This window comes from Polypterus senegalus, chromosome 16 (assembly GCF_016835505.1).
Source record: "Polypterus senegalus isolate Bchr_013 chromosome 16, ASM1683550v1, whole genome shotgun sequence".
Taxonomy (NCBI): domain Eukaryota; kingdom Metazoa; phylum Chordata; class Cladistia; order Polypteriformes; family Polypteridae; genus Polypterus; species Polypterus senegalus.
Window position 1 is genome coordinate 97,281,712 of NC_053169.1, and position 24,731 is coordinate 97,306,442.

The 24,731-nt window shown below is 42.0% G+C and overlaps 1 protein-coding gene across 1 annotated transcript in view; it reads right to left on the minus strand.

Annotated features, from left to right (window-relative positions):
* Positions 1-24,731, minus strand: part of fndc1 (fibronectin type III domain containing 1) — a 129,571-nt gene that overhangs the window by 71,501 nt on the left and 33,339 nt on the right. The window contains 4 exon segments of the mRNA XM_039737866.1: positions 2,551-2,658; positions 8,074-8,261; positions 20,023-20,140; positions 24,231-24,329. Coding sequence (XP_039593800.1) covers positions 2,551-2,658; positions 8,074-8,261; positions 20,023-20,140; positions 24,231-24,329 — 513 coding nt within the window.

The following is a 24,731-nucleotide window of genomic DNA, read 5'->3' on the forward strand; positions in this document are numbered from 1 at the left end:
GTACCACGCACCCTTGTGTAAGTCGCGCACCGTAATTTTTACAAAGAAAATCGTAAAAGAAGTGTTTAGAGAGAGAGAGAGAGCGAGTGAGAGAGAGAGAGAGAGAGAGAGAGAGAGAGAGAGAGAGAGAGAGAGAGAGAGAGAGAGCGAGAGAGAGAGAGAGAGAGAGAGAGAAGAGAGAGAGAGAGAGTGAGCGACAGAGAGAGAGAGCAAGAGAGAGAGAGAGAGAGAGAGAGAGAGAGAGAGAGAGAGAGAGAGAGAGAGAGAGAGAGAGAGAGAGAGAGAGAGAGGAGCAGCGAGAGAGAGAGAGAGGAGAGAGAGAGAGAGAGAGAGAGAGAGAGAGCGAGAGAGAGAGAGAGAGAGAGAGAGAGAGAGAGAGAGAGAGAGAGAGAGAGAGAGAGAGAGAAAGAGAGAGAGAGAGAGAGAGAGAGAGAGAGAGAGAGAGAGAGAGAGAGAGAGAGAGAGAGAGAGAGAGAGAGAGAGAGAGAGAGAGAGAGAGAGTGAGCACAAGCAGAAGAAGTAAACATTACAGGATTACATTTCCTCGTGTATGACGCGCACCTGATTTTCTAATGCTAATTTTCGGGAAAAAATGTGCATGTGGTACACGTGTAAATACGGTACTTAATTATTAATATATTTTAAAGTTGTGATGATGTAAAAAATGAAGTTGGTGTAATTAGTGTTTTCTGCCAATAATTTTAAGCTTTATCAAGTTTAATTACTTATTAAATTATTAAAACTACAGCCACTTAAAGAATGAAAGTGTTGCAAAATGTACTTTTTTTTACTTACATTTTTACATTTTTCAACATCTTTCAAAAACTTTGTCTAACAAATAGCCATACTACAGCAGTAGAAACATAGGCTTCAGTGTAATATTCAATTGCCAAATATGTCAAACCTGACTTCTATTGCAAGATGCAAAAACATTTGACATTACAGCTTCGGAGTAAACTCTAAACCTTACAACTGGAAAATAAGAAAAGTCAAAGGAAGATTATTATAAATAATGAAGTATCTTCTCAATATGCCATCAGACTTACATCCAGTAAAGAAATATTGCGACTTAAACCACCTACACCTGAACACCAGCAAAACCAAGGAGCTGGTGGTGGATTTTAGGAGGCCCAGGCCCCTCATGGACCCCGTGATCATCAGAGGTGACTGTGCAGAGGGTGCAGACCAGTAAATACCTGGGAGTGCAGCTGGATGACAAATTGGACTGGACTGCCAATACTGATGATCTGTGCAAGAGAGGAAAGAGACGACTATACTTCATTAGAGGGCTGGCGTCCTTCAATATCTGCAATAAGATGCTGCAGATGTTCTATCAGACGGTTGTGGCGAGCGCCCTCTTCTACGTGGTGGTGTGCTGGGGAGGCAGCATAAAGAAGAGGGACGCCTTATGCTGGACAAACTTGTGGGGAAGGCAGGCTCTATTGTAGGCACGGAGCTGGACAGTTTGACATCCGTGGCAGAGCGATGGGCGCTGAGCAGACTCCTGTCAATCATGGAGAATCCACTGAACAGGATCATCTCCAGACAGAGGAGCAGCTTCAGCGACAGACTGCTGTCACCATCCTGCTCCACTAACAGACTGAGGAGACCCCACACTATGCGACTCTTCAGTTCCACCCGGGGTAAACGTTAACATTATACAAAGTTATTGTCTGTTATACCTGCATTGTTATCACTCTTTAATTTAATATTGTTCTTTATCAGTATGCTGCTGCTGGAGTATGGGAATTTCCCTTGGGATTAATAAAGTATCTATCTATCTATCTATCTATCTATCTATCTATCTATCTATCTATCTATCTATCTATCTATCTATCTATCTATCTAAAATCCTTAACCAACATACAAACGCACTTCAGAAATCATTAGCAGCTGGAACAAAAAAGTAATGTTGAGAAAATATGGTGAGATGGACGGCACTAAATTTCAGTAGAGCTTTTCAATCTGTTATGCAAAATAAGAAAATGATATTTACTACGGTATATTAGAGCAATGTAAATAATTATTAGCTTGAAATTGCTCCTCTATCACTAAATTATCCGCTCTATCAGTCACCGTAGTTGTTTGTTTCACGTGCAGTATGGCGTTCTGATCTCGTCACAGCACGTTAAGTGGGAGGAGTTTCACACTCATGAAGCAGAGAAATTAAGTAGCCATAACATTAGGTTAGGTTAGGCGAATTTAAATTTTGTTTTTCAATAAATGAAAAAAGGAGTTTGAGTTTAGATTACTTGCATGTCTAAGCTAAAGTATGTACTAATATAATTCTTTCACGTCAACACATTAAATAATGTTTTCAAATTAAAATATTTAATAAAATCATTGAACTTGATTTTTAACCTAATAGCACGCATTTGATTAAGTGATGGTTGGAGGTCCCTTGAATTGCTTTTTATGGAGCAGGGGAGGCGTCTGCCTGGCTCCTGAATGTATCTGAATCTCTGCCACCCTGTCATAGAACAAAATGGGCTCAGCAAAATGAATAAATGAAAAAAAAATAGGATAATTAGGAGAAATGAACGTGATTACCTTTAATTTTTCCACTTGTTTCTGCGGGTTCATCCCAGGAAGCAGTGACAACAGTTCCCTTTCTCTTCAGAGGTTCAACATGGAAGTTTTCTGGTGGACCAGTAGGAGCTGAATACAAACAAGAGAAAAACAGTTTCGTAATCAGGGCTATTAAAGGAAAATATGGTCTTGTCAATTACTGAAAATTATTCAGAGTTAGAGACTAATACAGAGTGTGGAGGAGAGGTGAAGAAGAAAGTGGAGAAGAGTGTCGGGAGTGATTTGTGACAGATGGGTGAAAGGGAAGGTCTACAGGACGGTAGTGAGACCTGCTGTGTTATATGGGCTGGAGAGGGTGGCACAGGAGACAGAGCCGGAGGTGGCAGAGTTAAAGATGCTAAGATTTGCATTGGGTGTGACGAGGATGGATAGGATTAGAAATGAGGACATTAGAGGGTCGGCTCAAGTTAGACGGTTGGGAGACAAAGTCAGAATGGTGACATGGCGATGGTTTGGACATGCGAGGAGGAGAGATGGTGGGTATATTGGGAGAAGGGTACTAAGGATAGAGCTGTCAGGGAAGAGGAAAAGAGGAAGACCTATAAGGAGGTTTATGGATGTGGTTAGAGAGGACATGCAGGTGATGGGTGTGACAGAGCAAGATGACAAGGACAGAAAGATATGGAAGAAGATGATCTGCTGTGGCAACCCCTAACAGGAGCAGCCGAAAGAAGAAGAGGAAGAAAGAGATATCAGGCTAAAATTTGCTTTTAAAGAGGGACTCCTTCTGTATATATATATATATATATATATATATATATATATATATATATATATATATATATATAATACTAATAAAAGGCAAAGCCCTCACTCACTCACTCACTCACTCATCACTAATTTTCCAACTTCCCGTGTAGGTAGAAGGCTATTCCTTACAGCTTACTTACAAAAGTTAAGCAGGTTTCAATTCGAAATTCTACACGTAACGGTCATAATGATGATCGATAACGGTCGACAACGTCCGCCATGTTGAACTTTCTTATTTATGGCCCCATCTTCACGAAATTTGGTAGGCGGCTTCCCTGCGCTAACCGAAACCGATGTACGTACTTATTTCGATGGTATGACGCCACTGTCGGCCGCCATATTGAACTTTCCAACGTCACTAATTCTCCAACTTCCGTGTAGGTAGAAGGCTGAAATTTGGCAGGCTTATTCCTTACAGCTTACTTACAAAAGTTAAGCAGGTTTCATTTTGAAATTCTACATGTAACGGTCATAACGGTCGATAACGGTCGACAACGTCCGCCATGTTGAACTTTCTTATTCATGGCCCCATCTTCACGAAATTTGGTAGGCGGCTTCCCTGCGCTAACCGAAACCGATGTACATACTTATTTCGATGGTATGATGCCACTGTCGGCCGCCATATTGAACTTTTCAACAGTCTTTGTTACTTATGGGCCCATCTTCAAGAAATTTGGTACGCGGGTTCCCAACGCTAACTGAATCCTACTTACGTACATATATAGACGTCCATAGCCTGCAGCTCGGTCACCGTGTGAGGCGGCGTTGTCCCCCATCCCCATGCCTCCCATGTTGTTGGCTGCCTGCCTATATAAGGCCGTCCGTCGCTCCGGTCTCTACATTCCCTTCCTTGCTTCGCCACGGGATTCACGTCTCCCTGCTGATAACTACAGCCGTTTTATTTAATCCACAGCTTCTCCGCTGTTTTATTGTTCATTTATTATGATTATAGTTATTGTGCAGGTATTTTAGACTTACTTTACATTGTTCAGGTACCCATTTCCTTTATCATTCCAACCGTACCCCATTAACATGTCTATCGAGGTGATCACCATCGATCAAAGAACTGTCACTTACGAGTGGTTTCCATGCCGGAGATGGCACCTGCCTTTTCCATTCTCTTTGTTACATATTGCACGGCCATATCAGGCTCACTCTTGATATCTGGAGAAACATTGTGTCTTATGTATTGAATGACTGGGACAGGTTCAAGGTGTGGACTGATGACGGTACAGGAGATAATTATATACACAGGAGCACTAGAAGAGTGAAATGCTTAAGCCCTTCACCTATGGTTCTGCATGTGAGTTGATGGCTGCCGCTGAATTGTTGGTTGTCACTTTCAAGTGTACCGAAATGGCCAAATATTTTACACCTTGACAACCGCCAATGCCTCTTAGACATCTTAGATTGACAGGTGATGATTTCAGTAGTGGACACTTTGATGTTTATGAATGTTTCAACTCTCAAAAGCTGGATGTGAAGTTATCAATGAAACAGGTTGTGTGCTTACAACGCTTGACAGATGCTGAATGTCACTTCAACACAAGTCCTACAAATACTGTCGTAATTGAAACAAACCATGAAACTCAAACCGATTATGACAGCAGCAATCCAAGCTGTGAGATTTGAAACAAGATTACTGTTCACATGGCCAACTGTAGGTTACATGCTCAAGAGTAAGCTCAGCACACAGCTTGGTCATATTACAACCGGAGGGCCGAACTGACAACATGGTATACAAAGAGATCCTTAACAAATAATTAGTGGTAGATTTTCCCTCAGTTTAAAAAGGTTTAATGTTCTTCTTAATAAAAAATTTGAGGCAGTACTTCGCAGCTGTGAAGCGTGGGTATCTTGCTAGTACATATATATACTGTATATATATATATATATATATATATATATATATATATAGTATATATATCTTTTTGCCATCCATGGTGCGTTCATACCATACTATGCATGTATTTGGCAGGCTGTGTGGCACATTGGTTAATTAAGGCTTTGGACTTCAAACTGTGAGGTTGTGGGTTCAAATCCCCGCTTCCAGTGACCCTGAGCAAGTCATTTCACCCACCTGTGCTCCTACTGGTGGGGGAAAAAAGAAAAAGTAACCAATTGCACCTCAAATGTTGTAAGTCATTTTGGATAAAAGTGCCCAGTGCCCAGAGGGGACTGGGCAGTCTCATGGTCTGGAATCCCTGCAGATTTTTTATTTTTTCTCCAGCCGTCTGGAGTTTTTTTTGTTTTTTCTGTCCACCCTGGCCATTGAACCTTACTCTTATTCGATGTTAATTAATGTTGATTTATTTTGTTTTATAATTGTGTCTTTCATTTTTCTATTCTTTAATATATAAAGCACTTTGAGCTACTGTTTGTATGAAAATGTGCTATAGAAATAAATGTTGTTGTTGTTGTCCACCCTGGCCATTGGACCTTACTCTTATTCTATGTTAATTAATGTTGACTGTTGACACTTTTTCCATAGTGTCATTTCTTGTGACTGAAGACAGAGAGATATAATTAAAGTTAGTAAAAATCTTTTATTAATACACACCAGGCAAGGGTAAGATGACAGAGAAGCACAGTCCTAGGACACCTGCCCTTCGTCTGCCTCGAGGGGTCGGTATCCCAAATCTTTTATAGGGCCTTTGTCTTATGACTTTAGTTGCACAAGAATTTCAAACCGTTACATCTTACAACATTTTGCTTGGATCAGCATTTACCACATCCTTTAAGTTCATCAGTTGGTCACTTGTGGTTTTTTGTTCGTTAGGAGAAACAAGAAGTTGCACTTGTCATGTGCACTATAGACAAGACAGGGTCTGCGTGGCTTTGTCATGTACACCAGATTGATCAAACTATTTATTATTTTTCCACATGAGTTATTTTATTTTCTTTTATTTTTCTATTCTTCATTACTCTCTTTTCTGTTTCTTTTTCCGGTTTCTTTGTGGTGGTGGCCTGCCCACCTCCACCTACTCAAAGCTTCATGATGCTCCAACAATGATGGACGGATTAAAAGGAAGAAGTCTACGTGACCATCATCATCATCAAGCCCTTCCGTGAGAACCCTAAATCCAAAGAGGACTGTTTCATTTATGTTGGGTGGAATGCCCAGAGGGACTGGCGGTATCATGGTCTGGAATCCCTACAGATTTTATTTTTTCTCCAGCCGTGAGTTTTTTTTTTTCTGTCCCCTGGCCATTGAACCTTACTCTTACTTGTTAATGTTGATTTATTTTTTATAATTATGTCTTTCATTTTTCTATTCTTTAATATGTAAAGCACTTTGAGCTACTGTTTGTATGAAAATGTGCTATATAAATAAATGTTGTTGATGTAAAGCACTTTGAGCTACTTTTTGTATGAAAATGTGCTATAGAAATAAATGTTGTTGTTGTTGTTGTTGTCAACCGAATAAATGTCAGTCAGTCAGTCAGTCAGTCATTTTCCAACCCGCTATAATCTAAAAAAGGGTCACGGGGGATCCGCTGGAGCCAATCCCAGCCAACACAGGGCGCAAGGCAGGAACAAACCCTGGGCATGGCGCCAGCCAACCGCAGGGCACACAAACCCCCCCCAACACACACACACACACACCAAGGACAATTTAGGATTAGCAATGCACCTACAGTAACATGCATGTCTTTGGAAGTGAACCCAGGTCTCCTTACAGCGAGGCAACACTACCACTGCGCCACCGTGCTGCCCCCGAATACATATGAATATTGGGTCAGCACCATTTTTTATTGCGTCTCTGCACATGAACCCTTTTATTTTCTTTTGTGTTAATAACGGGGACTACCGGGTTGTGACCCCCAAATTTTTTTTCTGTGCCGAACTGGTTCGCACTGCCGGGGAATATAAATACAAATCCAGCAAATCCTGGTAAAGATTATGATATAGATGACAACAACAACATTTATTTTTATAGCACATTTTCATACAAATAATGGAGCTCAAAGTGCTTTACATGATGAAGAAAAGAGAAATAAAAGACAAAGTAAGAATTAAAATCAGAGAACACTAATTAACACAGAATAAGAGTAAGGTCCGATGGCCAGGGAGGACGAACAAAAATGTCACGAAATGTCGGTGCCGATAAGAAAATAAGAATGGTGTTGCTGTAAAATGCTCAATATTTCCAATTTTGTTAAGAAGCTTCAAAATAAAAAACTTATTTGCTTACTCTTCTCCCATTATACTATATGGCACAACTGAGAAACGTAACATAAAAGTCAAAATGCTTGAGTGCAGCAGCCCCCAATTAGACCCATATAGGGTGGTCCAGATCTAATTATGCAATTTTTATTACGCTATAACTTATTAAGTTTATTACATGGAGAATTCACAAAAAAATATTTTTGTTGCCGATAGATGGCAGCACTTGCATTGCATTTCAAGATGGCGGGGAGACGGTTGTCAGTTGAACAGCGGGTGCGATGTGTTCGCCTTTTCATAATTGCATAATTAGATCTGGACCACCCTGTAGATTTCTTAAATCCATACAGAAATTCTTATACAAATCGAAAAAACCTCGCTGATGATTACAGGGACTGGAGAGCCGTCCTTATTGGGTTCAAGAATGAAAGCCAGCGTAGATGTTTTCAAGCTTATCTGGGAATCTCTTCTAAGTTACAGTGTGCAGAATAAACACAATGTTTTCATAAAATATGACTTTTTCCGTAAGAGATATTTGAACTCTTTTTTAACAGAACCCTAATTTACCAGATTCGGGGGTCCTTTGGAACACAGAAACACTCCATTTGCCATCTCTGCTTCCCTGCGAAGCTCGAATAGAGAACTCGTACATGTTATCTGGTGACAGCCTGTCCACAATCAGACGTCTCTGAGATGTTTCTTTATAATCCCATCTTGCAGACTCTCCTTTTTCACGGTACCGTATGGTGTAGTGCCTACAAAAGAAGATGAAAACATCAGGAATGTTGCTTTTCCTTAACCTGCGTATCCTCAGATCTGGTCAAATCCATCCATCCATTATCCAACTCACTATATCCTAACTACAGGGTCACGGTGGGTCTGCTGGAGCCAATCCCAGCCAACACAGGGCGCAAGGCAGGAAATAAACCCCGGGCAGGGCGCCAGCCCACCGCACACACACACAGGGACAATTTAGACTCGCCACCTAACCTGCATGTCTTTGGACTGTGGGAGGAAACCCACGCAGACACACATGGGGAGAACATGCAAACTCCACGCAGGGAGGACCTGGGAAGTGAACCCAGATGGGTCTCCTTACTGCGAGGCAGCAGCGCTGCCCACTGCGCCACCGTGCCGCCCACACATAACTCTAGTTTTACAAAAAAAATAAAGAAATAAAAGAAAGAAAAAGGTTCGAAAGAAATCAACCCCCACCCCTGAGAAAGAGAGCCGGGCCAGCAGTGTCAGACTTTATGCTAGTAAAGATAAGTGAATCGATAAATTAATAAATGAATAACGATAAATGGAGTACAAGAGGGGAGATAACCTGCTTCCTCAATTGAAATGCTTATTCTAAAATGTTATTGATCAGATCCTGCCAGGGTTTGAAAAACGTTCTGCCCAGATCCTCTAAGTGAGAATTTGATTTTTTTCCAGTTTCAAATAGTATATAACATCAGTTACCCACTGACTTAGAATAAAAGAGTCAGGATTCTTCTAGTTGACCAAGACAAGTCTGTGTGTCAGTAGTGTAGTAAAGGCAATCGCAGTTTGTTTGTCCTTCTCCACTTTAAGACCCCAAGGACAGCTGTTGGTGGATTAGGAGGGATTGGGACCCCAAGGCTGTCTGAAAGGCATTTCAAGATTTTGGTCCAGAATGATGTTAATTTGGTGCAGGACACCCAAAACATGTGAGGCTGGAGCTCGATTGCAACGTTCACAGGCTGGATTTTGCCCTGGAAACATTTTTGGACAATTTTAAATGAGAGAGATGCACTCGATACATCATTTTTGGAGCTCGAGTGAATTCTGTGCGTTGCTACCTTCCACTCCTTTTCTGAGATCCTTATCCCACTGTTCTCTTGGATCTTTGAAAGGGAGGGGACTGTAAAACAGTTTTATATATTACGGAAAAGCTGTCTGAGTCTTAGAAACTGAGCAATCATTTTTTCCGGCATAGAGGTAGGTGTTGAGGTGAGGAAAATTGGGCAGGTTCTGCTTAACAAAGTTTCGAATGTAGTGAATGAAATGTGGTGCTGGGAAGGTAAATTTGGGGTGTAATTGTTCATAGGATGCAAAGACGCTGTCTATGTAAAGATCTCAAAGTGATTTAATTCCGGATGTTTTCCAGGCATTCAAAACTGCATACATTTGAGAGGGTGGGAGAAGGTGGTTCTCATTCAGAGGTGCCATAGATAAGAGCTTCTCTGTCTTAAAATGCTTCCTACATTGGTTCCATATTCTGAGTGAGTGAAGCACAATTGACTTGTTAGTATATCATCATTTAACTCAGTTGGAATCACCATTATGCCCTGCGGTAGGCTGGCGCCATGCCCGGGGTTTGTTCCCTGCTTTGCGCCCTGTGTTGGCTGGGATTGGCTCCAGCAGACCCCCGTGACCCTGTAGTTAGGATATAGCGGGTTGGATGATGGATGGATGGATGCAATCACCATTAATGTTAGTGAATCAGCCCCAAGTCTAGGAGTTCTCTTTGACTCTAACCTGTCATTTAAAGCGAATATTACAAAGTTGTCCAAATCAGGTTTCTTCCATCGTAAAAATGTTGGGAAATTAAGGCGCTTTCTAAATAAATAGGATTCTGAGAAATTAATTCATGCATTTATTTCCAGCTAGGATTGACTACTGCAATGCGATGTTCACTGGATGTTCATACTGTTCTTTATACAACCTCCAGTTAAACCAAAATGCTGCAACAAGAATTATCACAAGAACAAGAAAATACGAACACATAACTCCAGTCCTCAAGTCCTTACACTGGCTCCCAGTTAAGTTTCAAAATCCTCCTTTTAACATAGAAAGCCTCAAATGGCCAAGGTCCGGCTTACTTGTCTGAACTTATCATGACTTACAAACCTGAGCGCACATTAAGATCTCTAAGATGCCGGTCTGCTTAGGATTCCAAGAATTAATAAAATAACAGTGGGAGGTCGAGCTTTTAGTTACAAGACCCCCCTAAACACTTGACTGGTCTGCCTGCTACTATAAGAGATGCCCCTTCAGTCTCAGCTTTCAAATCCTGGCTGAAGACTCACAACTTCAGTTTAGCACACCCTGACTAGAGCTGCTGATTAACTGTATGGACTGCATCTCTGTTGTCAGTCATTAGCACTAAAACATAAGTAACATGATAGTTAGGATTTGTTACTAACCCTCACCTATTCTGTTTCTCTTCTCGGTACTCAAATGTGGCACTTGGTGCCCACGGCCCACCTGCCAAGTTGTTCTGCCTGCCAAAGGTAAAGTCCTCCCTGATGGAGGATCACAGGAATCGCGGGGTAGAGGGGTCCTTTCATCGGATTGGCTGTTCTAGCGCTGATTCAGCCGTGGAATGGCCAATAGGGGAAGGCAGCTTGATGGCTGAGGTCTCCAGGACTCTGAACAAATCCAAATCATATTATGTGATATCATCTACTGTTAAATACTACTCCATACTTTTTATACTGTATTGAGGATTTGTTCTGTTCTGTGTACTGTATTTTATTGATGCCCTTCTTTTTGACACCCACTGCATGCCCAACACACCTAGAAAGGGGTCTCTCTGTGAACTGTCTTTCCCAAGGTTTCTTCCATTTTTTCCCTATTAGGCTTTTTTTGGGAGTTGTTCCTTTTCTTTCCTTAGAGAGTCAAGGCTGGGGGGCTGTCAAGAGGCAGGGCCTGTTAAAGCCCACCTCTTGTGTGATTTTGGGCTATACAAAAATAAATTGTATTGTATTGTATTGTAATGGGGCGGCACGGTGGCGCAGTGGTAGCGCTGCTGCCTCGCAGTTAGGAGTCCCGGGTTTGCTTCCCGGGTCCTCCCTCCGTGGACTTTGCACGTTCTCCCCGTGTCTGCGTGGGTTTCCTCCCACAGTCCAAAGACATGCAGGTTAGGTGGCGAGTCTAAATTGTCCCTGTGTGTGTGTGCGGTGGGCTGGCGCTCCAGTTTCCTCCCATAATCCAAAGACATGCATGTTAGGTGGATTGGTGATTCTAAATTGGCCCTGGTGTGTGCTGGGTGTGTTTGTGTTGGGTTGGCACCCTGCCCAGGATTGGTTCCTGCCTTGTGCCCTGTGTTGGCTGGGATTGGCTCCAGCAGACCCCCATGACCCTATTCGGATTCAGCGGGTTGGATAATGGATGGATGGGTTAGAAAATGGATGGATGGATGTATTGTAATGTATTGTTTATTGGCGATGACTTATATTTATTGGTGTGCAAGGCAAGGAATATAAAGAAGCGCTGCAGGATTTTATTTCTATTGCAGACCAAGCCTAAGTATGTTCGTCTATTTGTGTCCATGCCCAGATTTTATAGCTTGTATGTTTGCTGCCCAGTAATAAAACTGAAAGTTAGGTAGTGCCCATGCCACCTTGCACCTTAGATCATTGTAGAGTCGCCCTTTGGATATGTGGATGTTTTGACATCCAAATAAATGAGGTTATGGTTGAGTCTAATTTCTTAAAAAATGATTTATTGAAGTATATTGGAATGTTTTGAAATAAAAGGAGAAGCTTCGGAAGGATATTCATCTGAACAATGCTAATTATTTCAGCTAAAGTGAGATGAAGGGTTGGCCATCTAGGCACGTCTTGCTTCATTTTTTCCAAACAGACGGCAAACTTTTGTTGATAAAGAGCTTTATATTTACTTGTGATGTTTACCCCAAGGTATTTAAACAATTATTCAAATATTAAAAGCGCATATAGTACACCCACAGTGAATCTGAATGACCCCTGGGTTGAATTTCATGAAAATGTCTTTGCATAATAAACTAAAAAAAAAAGAAGGCGACTTTTAACAAATAGGGCTGCATTTGAAAAATGAAGGTTTAAACCAGGATAAAGTAGCTGTAAATTAGCACATAAATCCATGAAACTGTATCAGGAACAGGAAATTCTGGCAATTCCAAGTCGTCTCCACTAAGAAAAATATTTTTTTAAAGGCAGCTGGAAGATTCATTATGTAGAAGGCACAAAGAATCTCCAAAGATTTATATGGTAGTGTGACCGCAGCAGATAATAAGGATGATATCGAAACCACAGGCCCTTACAAGGAAGCAGCAGAGGAGTACTAAAGAGCTCTCAAAACGAAAGGGTCTGATAGAAGAAAGGAGCCTCTCCGGCACTGAAGGGGAAACGTTTTATGGAGGCTGCATGAGGAATAGTGGGCTCCAGGGAGCAAGACGTGGCCAACAAAGCCAAGCTAGAAAGAACAGAGACGAGAGTGTGGAGTGTCAAGTGCTCAGTTCGGAGGACAGCTTTGAGTGAAGCCAACACTGTAGATGCCGTGCTGAGGAGAAACAGACTGAGGTCGGTCTGGGCATGCGGTGTGACAGGCAAAGAATGGTGGGATTAAAAAGTACAACGTGATGGAGGTGGATGGGGTGAGGCCCTGAAGGAGGCCGAGAAGTCGTAATTAGGAGGTGGCGTCAAATGACATGAAAAAGTAGGGGTTTGACCCTAAAGGACACTCAGGAATGTAGAGAGGGGAGGAACAACAACAACAACATTTATTTCTATAGCACATTTTCATACAAACAATGTAGCTCAAAGTGCTTTACATACTGAAGAAAAGAAAAATAAAAGACAAAATAAGAAATTAAAATAAGACAACATTAGTTAACATAGAAAAGGAGTAATGTCCGATGGCCAGGGTGGACGGAAAAAACAGAAAAAAAATAAAATCTGCAGGGGTTCCAGGCCACGGGAAATAAAACATGGGTGGCCAACCAACTTATGATGCCGCGTGCAATAGCACCCTTTATATATTTATAAGTTAAGCAGCAGCCATACCACCTGCACTCCAGAAGGGGTCATCAACCTGCAGCTAAGCCTGTTCAGGCCCTTGGCCAGTACTTGGATGGGAGACCAGCTAGGAGACTCTTGGGTTGCTGCTGGAAGAAGGTGTTGGTGAGACCAGCAGGGGATGCATACCATGTGGTCTGAATGTGGGTCCCAATGCCCCAGTGCAGGGACACTGGCAACATTTGGGTAAGACATAAAATCGAGGTCCTGCCTCTCAGATCTGAGGGTATTTTTCGTAAAGAGTTGGGTGGTGTCCCAATGTCCTGGAGAAACTGTCCTTCATGACCATGTCCATTCACAGGAGATGTTTGGGTTGGTGCTGGAAGAAGGTGTTGTAGAAACCAGTAGGGGGTGCTTGGTTTGTGTGTGGAACAAATGTTTCATTTTTTTTTTCTTGGCTTGCAGGGTCCTGCCATGGCATTCCTAAAAAATATCCAAAATGAAACTGTCCAAAAAAAAAACAGTTTCTGTAGGCCAAATGCAGAAGATTTTGTTTTTTATCGGATTCTTTATTCCCTTTCTTTGTGTTCTCCCGTACTTTACCCCTTTTAGCGTGTTGTGTTTTCTTCAAAATATTGAAAGATGTAACGAGTCATTTCAAAGGGACTTGCGGGCTGAGCACATTTCATTAAATGGCCGGTCTGCAGGGAATGTGTGTGTCAAGTGGCAAAGCATTCCATATATGAATGTGTCTGATGAAGGACTGCACATGTCATGCGGGAAATATTTTGCTTCACATATAAGCAACACGCACAGTGTTAAGATGAAACAAATGACTTTCTCGGAGCTTCATCTTAGTTAAATCCTGATGCTCTGTATATTCAATTAATTATCATTATCATTCCTGGTGGCTCCGCACTCCGTCCTAACCCCTACTCTCTCTGCTGTTCTTTTTCTGGTTTTCTGTGGTGCTGATCTGCGCCATCACCACCTGATCAAAGCACCGTGATGTCCCTACATTGATGGGTTAAAGGTCAGAAGTCCACGTGACCATCATCATCAAGTCCTTCCATGAGAACCCTGAATACCATGAGGACTGATTGAGGTCATTTATATTAGGGGGGCTGGGTGGTCTCGTGGCCTCAGACCCCCTGCAGATTTTATTTTTTTTTCCAGCCGTCTGGATTTTTTGTTTTTTCTGTCCTCCCTGGCCATCGGACCTTACTTTTATTCTGTGTTAATTAGTGTTCCCTAATGTTATTTATTTATGTTGTCTTTTTTCTCTTTCTCTTTCACTTTGGGCTACATTGCTTATATGAAAATGTGCGACTGAAATAAATGTTGTTGTTGTTGTAACAATCCAAGTAAAGAGTTGAACCAGAGAGTTCTTAGTAATTTTAAAAAGAACAGATCGTTTTTAGTGGACTAATTGTGTGGTTTAGTTTCTTTATCTAAACTTCCTAAAAAAACGGTTTAAAATTAGAAGACATAAAGGGTCCACTTGTGAGGCCACAATTTGGGTCTTTTTCTTCAAACGGACTCTCGTAATCTCTGGTTGATTGTTTGTCCCTGTTCAAAAAAATCTTGGTGGACTCTTCGCTTGTGTTCGAAGAAACACACCAGTCTTGTCTTTAATGGTGACATTTTGATCTCACAACACGTTTTCTTCACTTCTGGGCACCATAATGTTTGGGACACAGCAATGGCAGGTCTACTATTAGGGCTTTGTCTCGTATCCCCTCACATGCAGTGACTGCTTGAAGTCTGCCATTCATAGACATCTGCAGGTGCTGAGGGTCTTCTCTGGTGATGCACCACCAGGCCTCTCATGCCGCCATCTTCAGCTCCTGCTTGTTTGTCTCCTGAAGTTTTCTCTTTACGCTCACTTGACTTAAAATCAGGTGACTGGCTTGGCCATTCAAGAATTTTCCATTTTTTAGCTTTGATAAACTCCCGTGTGGCCTCCGCAGTCTGTTTGGCTCGTTATCTTCTTGTAGGATGAAGTGCCGTCCAGTGACTTTGTCTTCATTTACTGAGCTTGAGCAGATCAGATGTTTCTACACACCTCAGAATTCATTGCAGTTCCATCATCAGTGAAGAGAAGTGTGCCAGGACCTGTGCCAACCATACATGCCCAAGCCATAACACCCCCAATACTGTCATGTTTAACAGATGACGTGGTCTGCTGTGGATCTCGGGCAGTTCCTGGTCATCACCACACTTTGCTCTCGCCGTCACTTTGATAAGATTCATCTTTGTCTCGTCTGTCCTCAAGACCTTTTCCCAGAATTCTGCAGGCTCTTTGAAGTCCCTTTTCCCAAGAAGAGCCGAGGGGTTGCGGTATATGAACCTGAGGTTCTCCGGGTGCTCCTGTTGGTGTTTTTAAATTCTTGGGGGTAGCCAGCCAGGAATCCGTATTCACCGCTTTTAATTCCCTCCATCACGCAGTAAGAACTGTACTACAGGATTCTTTGCCGTTTCACGGACTACGTTTAACCTCTCTCTTTTTGATATCCTTTTCCCTTTATGTGTGGTTCGACCCAGGGATTAAGATTTGCCCGCTGGGGGTAGGGAGGCTGGGGAAGGCATCCAGGGAAAAAGGGGTCACCAATGAGCACTCAGTCACCTGGCATGTAAATGTATCAATGTTGGATTACGATACACTTGCTAAGTACCATCTGGTTTCATTCAGGTATTGGTGGGCACGTAAAGGGGATGAAGGGGGCCCGAGGACCGAATATTTTAATGTTATTATATCCTTAGAACATCATTCCACTTCCCTCTCGGGTGGTGAAGTGTAGTGACCGCGTCCCATATCGGGTGATTGTTACACTTTGTCCCAGACATTATGGTGGGCAACGCATGAATCACACACACACACACACACTCCACGATAGAGAATGAGCAAATGACGATGACAGAGAAATGAAGATCATCAATAACTCTCAAGCCGAGGTCTCTTATGAAGCCGTGAATCCCACCTGAGGAATCACAAACACCTGTGACACCAACTGTCCCAAACATTATGGTGCCCTGAAATGCCATCATGTAGAGAAAGTGTTGCGTAAGTGAAAAGTGGGCAGATCCCCTTCAATGAAAGTCTGCAATGTGCACTTTAATCACGACGTCTGAATTGTTTGATTTGTAATTTGAAACCGCGGAGCAGAGGGGCAACTCAAGTAACAATGGGTCTTTGTCCCAAACATTATGGGACGTATATGAGGTAGCGACCCACATTGTCTTGCTCCCCAGCCTCATTTTCTGAAATACTAGATGTGAAACTTCATACTTTGCCAGTCCCTCATGATTTTGGTTACTGTACAAACACACACACAGAATAATCCTACAAGAGGAAAATGAACCTGTGGCCAGAGATTTGTTCCTGCCTTGTGCCCTGTGCTGGCTGGGATTGGCACCAGCAGACCCCCGTGGCCCTGTGTTAGGATATAGATGGATGGATGGGATTCTACTGTATGATCTTTAAAGCATTCTTATTTACACGTATTGTATATCACAGTAGTTACATGATAAAGTCAAATATTCACTTCTGGAAATGACCTTTGAAATATTTTTCTTACAAGTACAAGTTTATGTAGCTCTGTTGTACGATAATCTGCAAGCTGACTGTATATGAACAGGGTGACAGCCAGTCTGTTAGTTTTGACACAATACATACACAGTCCCTGACAAAGACCTGTCGGAGATCTCTAAAAGACTTAGCACAGTGAAAAAGCCGCACTAAATGCACAACAGCAACGTAGGAGGTAAGGCGACCAGAATTTGGAGCCCTCCTATTGAACTCTGAAGGTTCCCAGAGTAAAGTGTTTGAGTTTGAAGCATACAAGCGAGGACTTGAAAAACGCCATCTGCTCTTCCATCCACCTCACTCCAGTTGGCACCCACCGCCTTTTAAGACGACATGCTGGCTCCAAATCTCAGAAGGGAAAAAAGAATTTTAAAGAACAAATCCATGCAGGCTGTTCCCTGTCAGCTCTGGACCTACCGCCCTGCTGCTCATCTCCCAAACGGCTTTGTCTATTGAATGGCCGCCAACCAAAACTCCAGCCATTACCGAAAGAATCTCTTTTAGGTCCCAAATATCACACGAGCGACACACCCTCACTTTATAATGATATGAAAAGCTCTAACAAAGAGGTCATCGCCAACTCAATGAGGCTGGCGTTCATAAACCTCTGGCGATGAGCACTTCATGAAAAGACATACTGTAGACACGTCATTAGAAAGGCTTCAGACATGAGACGATAACACAACAGAAATACAATTTACTGTGAGCAACATCTCAGCTGAGCCGATTTCAAAAACAATACACGGACCTCCACATCTATTTTGTGGAAATAAGTCATCCCTGATGGAGAATCACGGGAATCGTCAGGTAGAGGGGTTCTTATTTCAGGTGTCTGCATCAACTGTCTACTCCAGTGCTGTTAGGCTAATCCATCAGAGTGGTCTGATACTGAAAATAGCTCACCCACCATCAACATGAGGCCAGAACATCAATACAATTCATCATTAATATCTGTTAGCATCCATGACTCCTCGCCAAACAGTTCCTGGCCTCGCTACTCATTCAGAGTCCTCACTTTATAATCTTGATGGTTCACAGCAGTTCAACTTTCCAGATCAGGCTTCACGACGTGCTGGAGTTTGGACTGCGATGTTCTGTCTCCTTTTCACCTCTTTATTTCTTGTCTTTGCTGACAGGCCCTCCTCTGACTTCCAGATCTTATTATGTAACATTTCTATCTATCTATCTATCTATCTATCTATCTATCTATCTATCTATCTATCTATCTATCTATCTATCTATCTATCTATCTATCTATCTATCTATCTATCTATCTAATCCTGCCAACTGCGCTATCTATCTATCTATCTATCTATCTATCTATCTATCTATCTATCTATCTATCTATCTATCTATCTATTGTGACAGATAGGGGGCGCTGTTGTCCCCTTGAACCTTCGGACCAAACGCCAGACACCAGATATAAGTCCAAATATTATTTAATAATAATGTGCACAAGCACCTCCATGTCCACTATACTTAAATAAACAATCAATAATCAATAATACAATCCAAATAACACAATCCTCCACACCTCCCAGGAGCTCAGTCACCCTTCCTCCCAACTCGGCTCAATCTGCCGGGGTTTCCCATGGTCCTTTTATATTTCTTGACCCGGAAGTGTTTCTGTCCCTCAGTCCATGTGACTTTATAACACTTCCGGGTTGGGAAAACTCCTTTTCTTCAGCCTGGAAGTACATCATTTCCTCTGTCCCCTTGACCGGGAAGTACTTCTGGGCTATAAGGCAAATAGAAGTCCCTGGGCCCCCCTGCAGTGTCCCCTGGCAGCCCCCATGGTATCCAGCAGGGCTGTGCATTAAAACTCCAAGGTCCATGAGGCCCTGCTGGAATTCGGGTCACCTCCATGTTGCAAGAATGGTTCTATCTGGCGGCCTGGGGGTATTTGTCGGGATAACCTGCCGGCCATATACCACATTATCTATCTATCTATCTATCTATCTATCTATCTATCTATCTATCTATCTATCTATCTATCTATCTATCTATCTATCTATCTATCTATCTATCTATCCAATCCTGCCAACTACGCTATCTATCTATCTATCTATCTATCTATCTATCTATCTATCTATCTATCTATCTATCTATCTATCTATCTATCTATCTATCTATCTATCTATCTATCTATCTATCTATCCAATCCTGCCAACTACGCTATCTATCTATCTATCTATCTATCTATCTATCTATCTATCTAATTGATGAACAATTGGTCCTGTTCCCTTACCAGTCCAGATGATCAAGAAGAAAGCTGTAACATTCCCTGTCCTGACCAAGAGGCCACAATAGAGGATGGTTGACTAAAATTGGGAGGAATTTTTGTTTGGGATGGTTTCCAGTCCAGGCCAGAGGAATTCAGAGATAGTGGGAGGCTGCCTGAAATGTTCAGGCTGTCTCCCCACCATGTACGTGGTGGCAGCATCCCTTATGGTGAGCCCCTGTATGGATGCCCGTAGAGCAACATGGGAGTTGTGGTTCCAAAGGGCTGCCCTGTTGGGATCCCTGGGGGCCACTAGGAGGAGCTGTCCAGAGATGAAGTTTCAGTTATTAGAATGGTTCCACCTGACCGGGAAGTGCTTCTCAGGGACAATAGTTTTGGCCCTGGAAGTATTCCCGGGGTGGGGTTTAAAAGGAAGCCCTCCACTTTGTGATGGTAGCCAGAGTCGGGAGAGTAGGAGGACAACACTCGCCTGGGAGGAGTGGAGGAGAAAGCAAAAGAAAGCAACACAAGTCTTGCCAAGAGGTTCTACTGTGTTAATAAAAAACACTTTTTTGAACCCGGGACTGTGTTTGCATAGCTGTGTCTGGGGTTTGGAGCTCAGTTTCGCCCCTACATGCCACACTATTGATGAAGAAAGTTCATTTTGGCCTTTCACAGCATTCGAGTACATCCAGTATGTTCTGATTAGCTTTACAGATTTGCTAGCACACAGAATGGAGCAAGTGAGGCCATACGGCACCTGAAACCATTGGACTTGCATTTGTTTAAGGCATTGAAAAGCAAAAATATCTTTTCTTGCCATTAATTACTACACTAACTATAAATACATATTTTTGTACCATAAATTTGTTTTGAAAATTACATTTTCTCAAAATGTATTTAATACAATAATGTTGGACAAATGTGCTTATCTACATGGGAGGTAAGTAACAAAGCTGGCTTACCTGTTTGCGCCCACATTCTTTTGTTTCTCGTATGCTGGATCAACCCACGTAACGAGGACTGACTGAGCAGACATGACCCTCACGACAATATCCTTGGGCTCATACAAATCATCAGGCTCTGAAAGTAGCAAATCATAAGTTCACTGTTTTTGAACGTCCCCCTTACTCCCCATGGCCAAAAGTCGGTGATCATCACACCTGCATGACCTTCTTGGACATCCTATTCCAAAACTTGTGGATCTTAATATGGAGTTGGAGCTCTAGCACTCTTCTTTCCATTAAATTTTGGAGAGTGCCTGTTTGAATTTGTGGCCATTCAGCCTTTAAGAGCATTTGTGAGGTCAGGCACTGACGTTCAATGTGGAGAGCTGGCTCACAATCGACATCCTGTAGGTGTTCAGTAGGGTTGAGGTCAGGCCACTCAGGTTAAACCATTTCCTCAAGGGTCTGGCTTTGTGCACAGTGACACAAGCGCAGGAACAGCGAGGCTACTTTTAGTAACCATTACTTTATGTGGCGCTCCCCATGGCCATAACAGTGGAAAGGCGATTCTTCTAAAAAGTATGGATGTGGACCTCCTCTTGTTAGATAAACACGTCCAGTATCAGGCGTTACTCTCATTTGTTGTGTGTCTCAGTCTTTACATCTCAGTGTTCATTACAGTATTATTCTTGAGGGTGTTACGAGGTGGCAGCAGTTACATGAAGCTTAGTGTAATAGCCCACCTTATTCTGTTTTCCTTCTTCTCCTACTACTTTGAACATTATTATCACTATTATTATTATTCTCTACCTTAATATAAGGATAGGTGCCTGTTTGTGTATCTGTGTGTCCATCTTGTTGCTATTTCTCTGTCATTCCAACAATGCATTGTATTAATACAAATGTTTGTGATACACCATCTGTTGGAATGACAAATGCAGTGCATTTTATTAGAACATGCATTACAAATACATTCCAATATACAGTATGGTGCACTGCAAACATTCTATGGTCTATGTTGATTACTTAGATTTCAACAGGTTGCACAGTTCATCTAACTTAATAAAATAACAAGTCTCTCTGTGTGTGTGTGTGTTTCTCTATGTATCTGTGCATCTGTTTGGGGCACTGTGTGTGTGTGTGTGTGTTTGTCTATGTATATGTGTGTCTGTTTGGGGCTCTGTGTGTGTTAAATGCCATTTGATATGGTACTTGTAAAAGCACTGAGAATATTTATATTTATCTATTAATTATTATTTATTAATTATTATCTTATTTATATATCTGTTGGAAAGAAAAATGCAGTGCATTTTATTATTGTAAAAGTACTGTATGTGAAGCGTGATCTTTTGGAATGAAAAATACAAGTTTGCGATGCACCAACTGTTGGAATGAAAAATGCAATGCATTTTATTACAGTAAATGATTGTGATGCACCATCCAATGGAATGACACATGCAAATCATTTTACTACTATATGCAGTACAAATACATTCCAATAGATGGCGCACTTTAAACATTAACACTGAGATCTATGTTGATTACTTAGAATTCAAAAGGTAGCACAGCTCATCCATCTTAATAAAAGGACAAGTGTCTGTGTTTTTCTGTGTCCGTTCTTGGCTATGTCTCTGTTATATGCCATTTGATATGTTATTTGTAAAAGCAGTGAGAATATTTATGTTGTGCTGTCTGTTGGAAGGAAAGATGCAATGCATTTAATTATTATAAATGTATGTGATGGGCCATCTGTTGGAATGAAAAATGCAATGCATTTTATTATTAAAAATATTTGTGATGCACCCTCTGTTGGAATGAAAAATGCAATGCATTTTATTACTTATATACATTACCAAAAACATTCTAATGTTAATACTGAGTAGACTGAGGTCAATGTTGAAAATTTCAACCTATCTTAGGTTATTATTAACTATCTTACTATTATTATTATTATTATTATTATTATTATTATTATTATTATTATTATTATCATCATCTTTGTGGTGAAGCTTTAGTGTTATTATTAGAAAACTACAAAACATTATCATGATTTCCAAGTAAACTACGAGATGCTGTCATAAGTGGAGCTGTTAAATCCCGACGTTAAGTACCAGTCGTCGCCGAGAGTTGGCGCAGGACGCTTCATAACTACTTCTCGTGTTACACTATAAGTTCTTATACTAGCGTGACATTTAGTGCAATCCCTGGGAGCAATTCTGAGATGCTTAATAAATACGGGCACTGATCTCCCATTAGAGCCCACAACCCCACCATGGAGGCATTGACTGGGATAAACAGGACATGGCAGAAAATGTGAAGAGGGCAATAGAGGACTCATTGACTTGAACAATCCAAAAAAAGTTTCTCAAACCGGCCATGAAATTTCTTCAAGATATTCTCCATATTTTTATATAATGTGAAAAAGGACATGCTGCAATTATTCTCCTGTGGTTATTTTGTGCTGTCTATCTAAATATTTCTGCAAACCTAAACAGACTTGTTAATTAAATTAAATATTCACAGAACACATTTATTTCAATGTACAGCTTCATTATGCATCGCATGTGCTTTATATACTAAATAGTAGTGACATATGTTTCACCGTCAATCTGGTCCAAGTTTTTGTGAGTTGTGGTCACACACAGAAGACATTTTGAGAGAAAAACGACACCATAGTTGATGATGATTTCAGTTGTTTGTGTTGCATTGAAATTAAATCTTTACTCTTCAGATGTGAAAAAATGATTGCCCCCCTTAGTGAGCCTAAATCAGTTCAAGTGGTAATTAGAGTTGGCACAACTCCAAGCAGAATGCCTGCCGATGACCCCCACCCACTGCTCATCACCTACCTAATACCATTTCAATGGGGAAGCGTGGTGGTCCTGCTATGAGGTTGCTTCCCAATGGCATTGATGGGGAGTCTAGTCACCTTTAAGTGAAGAATGAATACTGAGAGGCCCTTGAAGAAAATAGCCCCGGAGTGGACGCCACCTCAGACTGGAACACCACAAAAACCCAAAATATACAGCCCAGATAACAATGGAGTGGCTTTGGGACTCATCACTGGGTGTTGTTGAGTGGTCCATCCATAGACCAGACCTTTAGAATATGTGTGAATTGATTAATTGTTATGCATGTACATCAGAGGACCCCCCCCCCAGGATGAAGTGGGAGGGCACTGGCGCAAATCAGGTCCTCTTTCTTTTTCCCTCCTCAGTGAGGGCCAGTGACCCCGCCCCTTTCCAGTCACCGGCCTATAACTTCTGAGGCGGCTGGAAGGAGGCGTCACTTAGCTGACTGAGGCAGAACTCCCTAACCAGACAAGGAAAGAGAAAGAAACCCAAGAGTGGCCGTTCCCTTAAGCTGTTGACGTGACTCGCCCTTTCTGCTTCTGCCTTAAAGGATATTGAAGTAAATGGGGATGAGCAGGTTGGCGACCCCAGCATTTCTTCTGTGGAACTGCCATTCCCCGCACGACCACAGGAGAGACCTGAAGATGGCCGTTTACAGGCGCATCTCATCCTGCTCAACGGAGCCTTGAGATGATCTACGAGAATGAGTGGCATAAAGCTACCCAAATGCAGGTGTGCCAGGCTTGTAGAGATTTACTTATCTGGCTGGCGCTTTTATCCAACATTTATGATCCAATTGGTTACATGTCTTTGGGTGTTCTAGTTGGAGCACAGGCAGGTCAGGTGACTTGCTCAGGGTCACAGAGTGGTGTCAGTAGTGGGATTTGAACCCACAACCTCCGGGTTTTGACATCCAAAGCCTTAACCGCTACACCACAATGCCTGCACTTTCTCAAGAAGGCTGGAATTTCTGCCATCTTCTACAAAGTAGGGTCCGAAGACTTCGAGGAATGAGAGATTTCAGTTATTTTCAGATTTTGCAATCCATTTATGAACCTTTCTGTGTTCACTTTGTCATTATGGGTTAGTGAGTGCAGAATGATAGGCCAAAATGGCGAATGTATCTATTTAAAATGAAATCTGCAACTTTCTGACAGCATTCAGCTTGAACAATTTCTAAAAATGCACAACTTAGACGAGGAGGGCCACTCTGTCACATCGCTGCACACCATTGACTTATTTACGGTAAAGGAGATAATCGACACATCCCAGCAGGGACAGACTAAATGTACAGCCGTGCAGCCATATTGGGCTTCGAGACACCGAACTGAACTGGAGGTTTAAAGAGTGATAAAATAAAATATTTCCACTTACCTGGAGCTTTGACTTTGTTCACAACTTTCCTTTTAGCTAAAGGACTCTGTCCGGGTGAATTCTGTGCCTGCAGTGATACCACATACACGGACTCAGAAGCTAGAAGCAAAGGAATAGCAAATATATCTACAGGGTGTTACATAATAAAAAAAATATATATAATCTGATATACTCAAGTCATAATACAAATTATAAAATAAAACCAAATGGCCTCTGAGACCACGGTGTACATCTGGGGTGGTGAATGAGCATGAGTGACAATTGTTAAGTTTGTCCCTGATGGCAATGAAGGACCAGGGGAACAAGTGTGGACAGAACATTACCTCCCATGGAGCACTAGATGGCAGCAGTGCCTCGGACTCCCACAGGGCTTCATGGGAGATGGAGTTGGATGCAGTCCTGTTGGGATCCGTTGCCGCCAGGGGGCACTGCATCTATTCCTGAGCCCGTGCTGCCGAAAGTGGGGCATCAAGCACCTGAAGCACTTGTATAAGGAGTCAA